Source organism: Anopheles arabiensis, chromosome 2 (genome assembly GCF_016920715.1).
Source record: "Anopheles arabiensis isolate DONGOLA chromosome 2, AaraD3, whole genome shotgun sequence".
NCBI lineage: Eukaryota > Metazoa > Arthropoda > Insecta > Diptera > Culicidae > Anopheles > Anopheles arabiensis.
In genome coordinates, this window is record NC_053517.1 from 36,729,442 (window position 1) to 36,740,342 (window position 10,901).

General features: G+C 47.6%; 2 protein-coding genes across 8 annotated transcripts; one reads left to right on the forward strand and one right to left on the reverse strand.

The window, feature by feature from the left end:
* The first annotated feature begins 6 nt into the window (after positions 1 to 6).
* Positions 7 to 3,159, forward strand: LOC120894434 (endoplasmic reticulum metallopeptidase 1-like). Its single transcript, XM_040297008.1, has 2 exons — positions 7 to 1,631; positions 1,707 to 3,159. Exons 1-2 carry the CDS (start codon positions 165 to 167, stop codon positions 2,937 to 2,939), a joined length of 2,700 nt encoding a protein of 899 aa, XP_040152942.1. The 5' UTR covers positions 7 to 164; the 3' UTR covers positions 2,940 to 3,159.
* Positions 3,155 to 10,771, reverse strand: LOC120894388 (catenin alpha). Of its 7 annotated transcripts, none has more exons than XM_040296925.1 (10): positions 10,049 to 10,769; positions 8,863 to 9,761; positions 7,925 to 8,761; positions 7,094 to 7,166; positions 6,881 to 6,948; positions 6,605 to 6,786; positions 6,256 to 6,502; positions 6,031 to 6,147; positions 5,655 to 5,660; positions 3,155 to 4,954 (listed from the first exon to the last, which is right to left on the reverse strand). In XM_040296925.1, exons 1-10 carry the CDS (start codon positions 10,200 to 10,202, stop codon positions 4,790 to 4,792), a joined length of 2,748 nt encoding a protein of 915 aa, XP_040152859.1. In that variant the 5' UTR covers positions 10,203 to 10,769; the 3' UTR covers positions 3,155 to 4,789. The 7 variants fall into 7 exon arrangements, with proteins under 7 accessions (XP_040152859.1, XP_040152885.1, XP_040152868.1 ...); XM_040296951.1 differs by having other exon boundaries at positions 6,262 to 6,502; positions 10,049 to 10,767; XM_040296934.1 differs by lacking the exon at positions 7,094 to 7,166 and adding an exon at positions 7,597 to 7,663 and having other exon boundaries at positions 10,049 to 10,767.
* Between the last annotated feature and the right edge of the window lie 130 nt (positions 10,772 to 10,901).

A 10,901-nucleotide genomic window follows, 5' to 3' on the forward strand; every position in this document is an offset into this window, starting at 1 on the left:
TCCGCTATCTGTCATAATCGCAACCCATTGTAAACAAACCGGGTGCGAGCAAATCGCTTCCCAAACATCCACCGTGTCCACAATTGTTTCGTCGGGTAATTTGTTACGCCCTGTTGGAGTGTAATTTGAATGGTGTTGCACCAGAAACGCTAGAAAGCTGTTGGATGGCGCTGTTGCTACCACTGTCGCGGTCGTCGTCATCTTCAGTGCGCAAAATGAAAGCGAAAGAATCGAACTACGATCCCAACATTCACCGCTTACCATGGTACGGTGGCTGGGTGCTGCTTGCATTGGTGGCCCTTTGCGGTACGGTCAGCTACTGGTCCTTCTTCTACCTGCCACCGGCCCTGACCGCAGCCGATCTCGACCAGCAACCGCTTGCGTTCAATGGTGCGCGCGCCTGGGACACACTGACCCATCTGGATGCACTCGGTCCAAAGACAACCGGTTCACGAGCGAACGAAGTGCGTGCGGTAGAGGTGCTGGAACGGGAGTTTTCCCTCATCAACGCGTCGCACCATCCCGCCCAGCAGGTGCTGTACGAGAAGCAGATCGTCTCCGGCCAGTACGGGATCAATTTCTTCGGCAGCCAGATGACGAGCGTGTACCGCCGGGTGCAGAATTTGATCGTGAAGCTCGTCGGTGCGGAAGACCGGCATGCACTGATGCTGAACTGCCACTTCGACTCCGTGGCCAGCAGTCCGGGAGCGAGCGATGACTGTGGTAGCTGCGCGGTGATGCTGGAAATACTGCGCGTACTATCGCGTGCCCCGGAACGGAACCGCCACTCGATCGTGTTTTTGTTTAACGGTGCCGAGGAAACGCCACTACAAGCATCGCACGGTTTCATCACGGGGCACCGGTGGGCACGGGAGGTGCGTGCCTTTCTGAATCTCGAATCGGCCGGGTCCGGCGGTAAGGAGCTGCTGTTCCAGAGCGGACCCCAGCACCCGTGGCTGATCGAGGCGTACTCACGCGCCGTCCGGCATCCATTCGGGCAGGCGATCGGCGAAGAGATCTTCCAGTCCGGGCTCATACCGTCCGACACGGACTTTCGCATCTTCCGCGACTTTGGACACGTGCCGGGGCTAGACTTTGCGCACATCTTTAACGGCTACCGGTACCACACACGGTACGATTCGGTGCAGTTCCTTTCGCCGGCGGTTTTGCAGCGAACAGGCGACAACATACTGTCGATGGTGCGACTGCTGGCGAACGGTAATCAGCTAGCAAACGGGGACGACGGTCGGTCCAAGGGAAGCATGGTGTTTTTTGACTTCCTGGGTCTGTTCTTCATCTCGTACACGACCAACGAGGGGACGGTGCTGAACATTGTGGTGTCAATCGCTGGTCTTGTGGTTGGTTGCTGGAGCGTACTGGCCGTCGTCGGATGGAGCAACTGGCGCTCGATGGGACGGGAGATGTTGCACGGGTTTGTGGCCACGTTGGTCGGTTCCGGTGCTGGCATAGGGCTCAATCTGGCTACGGCTTATGGAATGGATCGGATCGTAGATCGTTCGATGTCGTGGTACTCTTCCTGCTGGCTTGTAGTCGGATTGTATTGCGTGTCGGTGATGATGTTGCTGTTTATCGCCCATCGTGAGTTCCACAGGCTGTTTAGCAAGTCGAAGGTACGTTTGCTTCAAGACAACTTCGGGACAGCTAATACTAATCCGATGCTCTTCTTATTACGTTTCTTTCCACAGACTGTCCTTTCGCTGACTCTCACGGTACAGGCACGAATTGTAGGAGTGTTCCTTTTCTGGGCGCTGCTTACAATTGGTGCTACCGTGTATGGACTCCGCTCAGCTTACGTTATTGCCATAATGCTTACCCTAGCACTGTTCAGCATGACGCTCACCGCACTGCTCAAGCTGCAATCCTTCCCTGGCGGCTACTGGCTTATCATCTACCTGCTCGTGCACAGCGTAGCGCTTCTCTGGACCACGCAGTTCTACCACATCTTCACCAACATCTTCATCCCCATCACCGGCCGATCGGGAGCGAATGACAATCCGGATTTGATCATCGGCATCGTTGCTGCCGCTTGTACCATCTTCACGACCAGCTTCCTCGTCCCGCTGGTGAACTTGCTGCGTAAACCGTACCGTACCATCGGCACGCTGTTTGTACTTTTTCTGGCAGCTCTGGCCCTGGGAACAGTGTCCTCATTCGGATTCCCTTACACCGGCCCCGGTACCTCACCGTCGGACGCTCCCAAGGTACAGCGCATTCTTGTGCAGCATACGGTACGTCAATTTTACGAACCCAACAGCACGCAAACGCTTCGTTCGGCTGACGCTGGCTACCTGTTTCGGCTGTGGGATCGACACAACGAGCGTACGGTGCGCGATGTGCTCGAAAAGCAATCACCAGGGAAGGGTGCCAGCGCACTGGAGCCAACAGAGCTGCCAGAATGCAAGCGGGAAGTATTTTGCGGTATGCCCGGCTCAGCTATACGTTTCACCTCACTTTGGTCACCGCAGTTGAACCGTCCCAACACTCCGGATATGGTGAAACTCTCACTGGATCGATGGGAGGTCGTTCGCCGCAATGCAAACGGATCTAGCGTAAAGCTTACGACCAGTCTCAACGGAAGTTTTCAATCAACTATACTCGTGCGCCCGAGACGCAATGTGCGGCTCACTGGCTGGAATCTCACACCGGATGTGCCGCTAAAGTTGGCAGCCGCAGGTCACAAAGCGTACTTTTTACTCATCACCCATGGTCTCGCCGGAGAGCCAGTACCATTGATACTGGATCTTGAAACCGATAGGCAGTCGGACACGGTAGAACCTTTGGTGGACATCAGTGTTACATCAAACTTCTGGGAGTACCATGAGCACTTCACGGAGGAATTCAGTCGATTCGTGGCATCGTTCCCAAATTGGGCACACGTTGTACCTTCCGTGACCGTGGTGAATGTTTACACTTTTTAATACATTTTTTAGTATAATTTAAATAGTTTTTGCACAGCGGTACGTTGATTTTGCTCAAGCAAACCGCAACTCTTTCTCATCTCGGGGGCAGTGGATTAATTAAGTAACTAGTAGTACCGTCGACTGACACATGACTGAAATAAAAAAAAGGAACTGAGCACACTCAATACCCTACACTGCTTATGAAGAAAATAAAGAGAAATATTTGCAAACAATCTGATTTCTTCTAACATGTTACTCAATTACACTTTATTTTCCAGACACGCACACACATATCGCTGCCGTTTCCAAATGCATCTTTGCGCACCATTGCCTTCTCTCTAATGAGTTCTACATCATGAGTGTTAGAGTCATTTGTTCTCCTTTAACATGTTAACATAAAAGCTCTTTCAAACACACAGCCGCTCCCATCAGCTCAGTTTTTCAGAGTTCTGTCTACTGCTACTATCGTTCAATATAACGTCATAGAATATGTGTGTGTGTTTGAGTGTTTATGTTTATGCATTTTTTTTCTGTGTAGCTAATGCCGTGTCGTTAAAATCTCCCGACCGCTTCGGGCCTGCTTATGCTACCCGTAGGAGGAGTAGTGTATATTCTTGTATATATCATAGCTTTAAGAAGTAGGTGTGTATATATGGAAACTCTAGAACGCTGCTGGCTAAATACGACTACGTACAGTGCTGTGGAACGCTGGAGTGTATACTATCTCGAGGTCTAATTGATGGTGGTAGTTGAAAATGAGTTACACGAACCTCACGGAAGCCTGCATTGGGAGGAGTGGGTGCTCGCTCCCAAACCCCCTTGTTTCTAGTAGTTTTCATTAAAATGTTGGGGTTTGCTGCACGTGTTTTTCATCGACACGCCAATACTATGAGTTTTGCAAATGCGATGCGATAATTTCGATGAGCGTTTTCAATGTACATTATAGTATAGATCCTCTAGCCCGTGTCTCTGGGGCTGTACTTTGAGCTTTGCTGTCTTCACCCGACCTCGGAACAATTCCTCTACAAACTCGGCGACTCGGCGAGCATCAGAGAGATAGAGAGTCACATTCGATGATTAGAATATTGTTTGTTTTACCGCGAAATTCTTTCTAATTCCTAATCATTTTTTGGCCATACACTTGCGCTACACGCAACAAACACTGCGCTTGCTCTTCCCTGTGTGCAGATTCTATCATTTATGGTTGCGGCGTTTATGGGGCCAAAACTAAGGAGACTGTGTTAACGGGACAATACTGATATAATTATATACTCTTACTGCTAATAAAATAGAGGTGTATAAAAGCGAGTGTGTACTCCTCCTTTCCCTCTCTCGCGATTCATGTGTCGCCAATTGCGCTTTACCTTGAATAGTTTGTTCTGTTTCACATGCGGCGCATTGAATGTAGAAAATGGAACGAATAAAGGATAATAAATAAAAAGATAAAATTGCAAATACACATAACCCCGTAAAATTAGTTTCAATGGTGACCAAGTTGCTTGTGAAAAAGTGAAAATCTTCTTGTGGCAACCATGTCACACGCAATTCGTTGAAGAATTTTTGATTCCCGATATTGCCAGATCTGGCAGATCCTTCTGTTCGAATGTCCCTTTTGGTTGATTATTTCTTCATTTTTCTTCACACAAATGAATTCAACATATGCTGTGGTATTGTATCTACTCCGCGTACACATTGTTCTTCCTACAACTTCTTTCTCTGCTACAACAAATATGAAATACGTGGAGAGCCATGCGTTGTAGCATATTTTGAAGTAACAAAACAACCGCTGCCTATTTTTTTACCTGTCTTTTATGCGCTATCATTGTTCAGTTTCAGCGTTTTTATAAAACATTTACGTTTGCCCATGCTTAGACGGCATCCGTCGGACTCTGGAATTCCGACAGTGCATGTACGGGGTTTTGAGTTTTCTTCTGCGATGCACGTCGCACCTTGGCACGCACTTCCTCCGGTTTTTCCGGACGCACAAGGGGCTTCTTTTCCGGCGCCTTCATCTTCCACACAACAATAGGAGACTGTAGTAAAAATGAGGATAAAATCGGTTATTATAAATTAAAAAATAAAGAAAATTGTTATGAAGGAGACTAAAACGTTCAACACACACACTATCGGACACAACAGACATGAGATATGATATGTAGGAAATAGTAAAATGGAAAGCGGATGTTTATTGAATTTGTTGGAGAAATAGTAAATTGTTACCATGAATCAAGGCGTGAGTTGTAAAAAACACAGGCTAATATCATGAATGAAAATGCAATACTTTGCAAAATGATATTAATGGTTTAAAATTCTTAGCTATACTATTCTATTCACTAGTAATAAATATGAGATGAAAATGTTTTTCTATGCGACACTGTGTGTGAGATGTATTTAGAAATGCATGAAGCTAAACAAGCGATTTTTATACAGCAAATTAGAACAATTCTTAACTTTATAATAAGAACAATGAGATTAATGAAATAACCACTATCCGTAATATGGAGAAACATTTCACCATATTATGGACAATTATCTTGACAACTCATGAGCGTATTGATGGCTTGGTGGAATAATGTAAATATGAATGAACAAGAAGGTTGAATTAGCTAAAACATGTATGCAATTTGAATAAATGTAGTTTCATCTCTAGTAGACGAAACTAACAGCAATTAAAAAAATAAATCAACTGTACGCTCAAGAAGAGAATCTTTGGATATGATTGTATGGACTTACGTAATTCTAGAATTTTTAAATTTCGCATTAAAATACGTCCACGGATGGAACGCACAATGTAGTATGGTTGGGAGTTGTGATAGATTGTTCAAATTTAATATGTCACATCATATGTACGTATAAAGAGGAGCCAAGTTGCGTGAATAGCACCGGTGAGGTTGTTTAATGTTTAACGAACAGATCGGATGTAAGGGAGAAAAATTGCGAAGAAAGTATTATGAGTTAATCTGATAGCAGTTAAAAATGATGTTCTGTAACCATCACCGAGGAGACGCGGGTAATGACAGATTACAGATACAATTCAGTCGATATTAGCTCGCATGAAACATTCCTCCCACAAACCCAGAAATCACTCTACTTAAATAAACACACTTACCGAAACAGTCCCCTGTCGTGTGTACTTCGTGGAAGCAACGTACGAGTACTTGACCGTGTACACGACGGCATTCATCAGGTTCTTCGCTGCCTGAATCAGCGAGGTCGCACTGTCCAGCTGTAAAGAGAACCGGAGCGTACAAAAAACCGGACAATAAAAAAGAAAGAGAGAGGTCAAGGGTAGATTAGATCGTTCAACTAAAGAAAAATCGGAACATAATTTCACCATTACCCCTGACACGATCAGTTCACCGCTAATGTTCTGCACATCAGCTTTCACTTTGGAGGTGATCTGAATCTGGTGACAGTACAGGGCAATACGCTGCAGGTAGGCGAGCAAATCCTTCTTGGTCGAGCTTTCCGGGCACTGGTCGGCAATTTCGCGCGTCAGCTTGTCCAGCTTGGTGCCCGCTTCGGAAATCTTCTTCGCCGCATTAATAACATCCATTGTCGTTTTCAATGGGCCACGTCCGCTGCACAAGAGAGGAAGTCATTTAAAATCGTTGAAACAAGATCGATCGCTGATGATGTGAGGAGTGTGAGATGTGTGTGTGTGCATAGGTTTCGTATCGTACCGCGTAAAGTCCGTCATTTCCATCATGATCATGCACATGTGCTTGGCAAGGTAGATGATATCGTTGCCAGTGTCGTCCCACTTGGCTACCTCCGAATCGAATGTCAACTTCTCACGGCGGAACAGTTCGACCTGCTGCATAATCTTCTGCTTATCCTCTTCGTTCATCTTACGCATTGCCTCCTACAAAGATATTAATCAGCGTGCGATTAGTAAGATCATTTGCGAACGATGGACGACAGCTAAAACTAAATGTAAACAATAGTATAAAACTTACTCTAGCAGTTGTGATGCCACTAATTTCTGGATACTCATCAATAGTTTGATCTCCGGTATGTGCGCTCGCTGTCATGGTAGAAGAAGTGCGCAACATATTAGTTTTGGTGTAGCTATGATAATAGAATTTAAACATGCAGAAGCAACATACATAATGCTACAGGGGTTAGCATTCATTACGCTAGCTAAGAAAACACATAAAACATATTCTTACATCTACTGCGCGTCTCGATAGTCATATCTTCGACTGGTTCGAATTCCGTATCGGTGTCCAACTCATCGGAACTCTGGTTTTCCATGCAATTGCAACCATAGACAACACAAAAACAGGCACATAAACGCATAAACACACACACAAAGGATAACGAATGCAGGAATACAAACACAACGTGAAACAGGATGAAAATCATTGCAAGAGTGTGCAAGCGGTAATGAAATGATTTCCACACGTTTTGTTGAAGGATTTACACAGGCAATGCATTTAATTAATGGCATGGAACGAAACGAAAAAAGAATAAACAATAATGAAATGGTACTGTTGTAAAAGATAAAGACACAATGGTAAGGGTTATTGAGAATGGGGATCATAAATCAATGCTAAAATAACATTACGTTCAAATCATCACTAAGTACATAGATTACAATACACACGGACATAAGCAGTAAGTTAAACATTCGTTCTACTAGAAAGAAGGTGTCGGCCTATGTTTTGCTTACATTTGCTTCTAGTTTCAAGTGTGTACTGTTCGTCTTCAATATCTTCAGGATCCAAATCTTCCTCGTCCTTTAGGGCAAAATATTGGGGAATAATTAAAATAGATTTTATAAACATGGGCAATTTGTGTAGAAAGAGTAATTCATCCGAACGAACGTAGCGGATATGAAGAAGATAATTGGCCCAATTCTATGAAGTAATGAATCAAGTCATTTAGCATACTTTACAGATCTTTAAAACCTTCAGATCATTGAAATACAAATCAATGAGATGTTGTAGTGAATTTGGGAAAGGGTAACTGAAAATCGCAATGAAAATCAATTTTCTTACCCTGTTCATCAGCACGGCACGACGAATTTCACGCACACCATCGTATACCAGTCGTGACGCATCGATAAAATCGTTCTCATCCACATCCTTTGGAGAGTTCGAGGACAGCGCATCAACGGCCACATCGACACGCTGCGCAAACTTAGACATCACCTGTTCGCGTAACACCTTCACCGCTTCCAGGACGCGCTTGGTGTAGATGCAAGGTTCGTAGTTGTCCATCTCCGCCTCTACCACGTTGCAAACACGCGCCGAACGTCCCTGAATTGCGCCGGCCGTGTTGCGCAGATCCTGCGCATCGCCCTCCTGCAGCGCCAGCACACACTTGTTCACATCTTCCAGGATATGATTTTCGGACACGGCCAGGAAATCATCGATCGTGGTAATATCGTCGACGGCTTCGGTCAGAATGCGCACCTGGTTCTCCCACGCCTGCCGGTAGGCTTCCATGTTCTCTTGCGCAACCTTCGAGTTGGGTCGGGCGGCCAGTATGAGCGCGGCATTGATCACCTGCGGGCAGAGCGTTTCGATCTGGTCCGCTGCATATCGGACCATCTTCACGCCGTCCTCATTGTTCGACATGCTGCACACGAGATTTGCCACCTCGACCAGCTTTTCCGCGTGCTTGGTGAAAATATCGGCCCGCTCGCGGACGAGCTTCTCGTTGCCGCCGCGCGCTGCGTCGATCAGATCCAGCAGGGGCATGTTCGTTTCCAGGAACGAATCCGACACGTGGTCGACGACCGCTTTGCGCAGCTGACGGCGTAGATCCTTCGTTTTCCGGTACATATGACCGATTGCTCGCTCCAGTTCCGGCGTGCGATCCTTCGTACCCATCTGAGCAACATGAAATAAACAATCGTCATTAAATAATCCTTACAGCGTAATAGTTGTAAAACAAACGTGCCAATGTCTTAGCTGGCGAGCCTCTTACTTACATTCGACATGTACTCCGAAAGCAAATCCTGCAGTGCTTGCCGTACGGCATTACACTCTCCCACAATGCGCTCGCGCCGTTCGTCGCGCGTACAGTCCGCGTCTGCCATCAGTGCGGCCGCACTGATGATGCTCTCCAGCCGCTCCTCAAGCGACGGCCTAGAGCGCACCTCGTTGTATGCCCGCGGGTCCATTATAATGCCCTCGTCAAAGTCATCCAACGCGGCTGCCAACTCGCCCGCGCCAACATACACATCCTGCGGCTGCGACGACTTGCCCTGCGCCACATCGCTTATCGTGTTGACCGCCTCGCACACCTGCTTCAGAATGTGGTCACGGTTCACCTTCGCCAGATCCAGCTCCGGATGGCGCACGTACACTTTCGACGCCGTCAGCAGCATGGTGGAGTGCTTCTTCAGCACGGCCCGGGCGGCCGCCAGATCGTCCCGCAGCTGCGGGTCCTTCAGCTCCTGCTGCCGTTTGGCCGCCTGCTTAATCAGCTCGTTCGCATTACGGCCAAACTGGCGCATATTGTTCATCAGCTCATCCTGCGACGAAGCGTTCCGCAGCTTGTCCAGATCGTCCTCGACAACGTGCAGTGACTTTAGCAGCAAGTGGACGTCCACCATGTCGGCCAGGATGAGGAGACGCGTCACCGCGGACAGTAGATTTCGGGCCGCACGGACCATGTTGCCCCGCTTGAGCGAGCTGCACGGATCCTCGGAAAACTCGCGAGCGGCAATGCTCATCGCGGAACCCGTTTTGCGGACCTCCTCCACCGCCGACAGCATCTCCTGCGTAATGTCCGGGTTTTCATAGGCAATCTGTTCGCCCCGCTCGATGAAAATGTCGGTCGCCTTCTCGACGGCAGCGACCAACGCACTTGCGCGTTTCGATTTGCCTGTGGGGAAAGGGCCAGCCAGTGTCAGGCAGTAGGGGAGGGGGATGGGTGTGGAAAGGAAGAGAAAAGAAAGAAGAAAATCACCAGAACAGAACATTACTAACGAGGGGATCAAACCAATGGCAACTATCCAATTCCATGTTGCAATAAAATGTCAATCAATAGCCTTTCCGGAGTGGGGTGGGAATTCCGCATGAGCGATTCCAAATGCAGCCTAACAAAAGCCCATCTCAAAGCTGGAGAAACACTTCATGTAGGGGTGCGGAGGGAGGCGAACCGTTACTCACCTTTTTTCTTCTTACTCGGACCCTTTGTGCTGACGAGGGTGGTCACCTGCAGTACCAACGGTTCGAGTGTTTTTTCCACCGACATTGTGCGAATTTCCAGATTCTTTGGGTCCCATTTCAGGGCCACTTGGCCGAAATTTGATAGCGTTTCCATTGCGCCCGGAACACCTCTGCCACCAGTCGTCGTGATCGTTGTCTAATCGAGAAAGTGGTGTTCTCGGGGAGGGTTTCGCGGCCGTCACAATTTCACTCCGAAATCCCACACGCACTCGGGCACTCGCCTTTGTTGCAAAGCTCAGCTATCGCGTACGGACCGACGTTGATGGGCTTTTGTTTGCCCCCACACACAGCACAGCGCGTTCCACACGAAATGCAGCAGAATTCACATCAGATTAGTCACCCTCCAGCAGCAGCAGCACACTGCTTCCTACACTCTATGTATGCTTGTGCTTGAATGCTTTTTTCACACACACACGCACACACACACGCACGCGCGCTCTGTGCGATTATGTTTTCCAAGTTTTACCAGCGGCCAACACTTACTACCGCTGGATATTGGTGTTAATCGAAGCACAAACCTTTAAATTGCGTACTTTTCACTGTGAAAGTACCTTTCGCGATGGTTTTGCTTCCTAAAAACTCACTTTTTCACCACCAAACACAAGGGTGTGACGCGTAGCAAAGGTTTGAGAAATTTACTTTGACTCTTGTCATCGCTGCGAGAGTACGCGAGAAGGCGATAGCAGCGTCACCGAGGAGCAAAAGAGAGGTAGTGAAAATATCATCATCCTCCAGCTTAGTTTGACACGCTTGGCCTCTCGCTCGCTCCTGTTTGTGACTATGGGCACAAGCA

Bases quoted from the DNA above. Each gene is read 5' to 3' on its own strand.
- LOC120894434 (XM_040297008.1), top strand. From the start codon at position 165: ATGGCGCTGTTGCTACCACTGTCGCGGTCGTCGTCATCTTCAGTGCGC. The intron at 1,632-1,706 runs GTACGTTTGCTT...TTCTTTCCACAG, and splicing joins GGCTGTTTAGCAAGTCGAAG to ACTGTCCTTTCGCTGACTCT.
- LOC120894388 (XM_040296925.1), bottom strand. From the start codon at position 10,202: ATGGAAACGCTATCAAATTTCGGCCAAGTGGCCCTGAAATGGGACCCA. The intron at 9,762-10,048 runs GTGAGTAACGGT...CTTTCCCCACAG, and splicing joins TCCGAGTAAGAAGAAAAAAG to GCAAATCGAAACGCGCAAGT. The intron at 6,148-6,255 runs GTGAAATTATGT...TTCTCTTTACAG, and splicing joins TGATCGTGTCAGGGGTAATG to CTGGACAGTGCGACCTCGCT.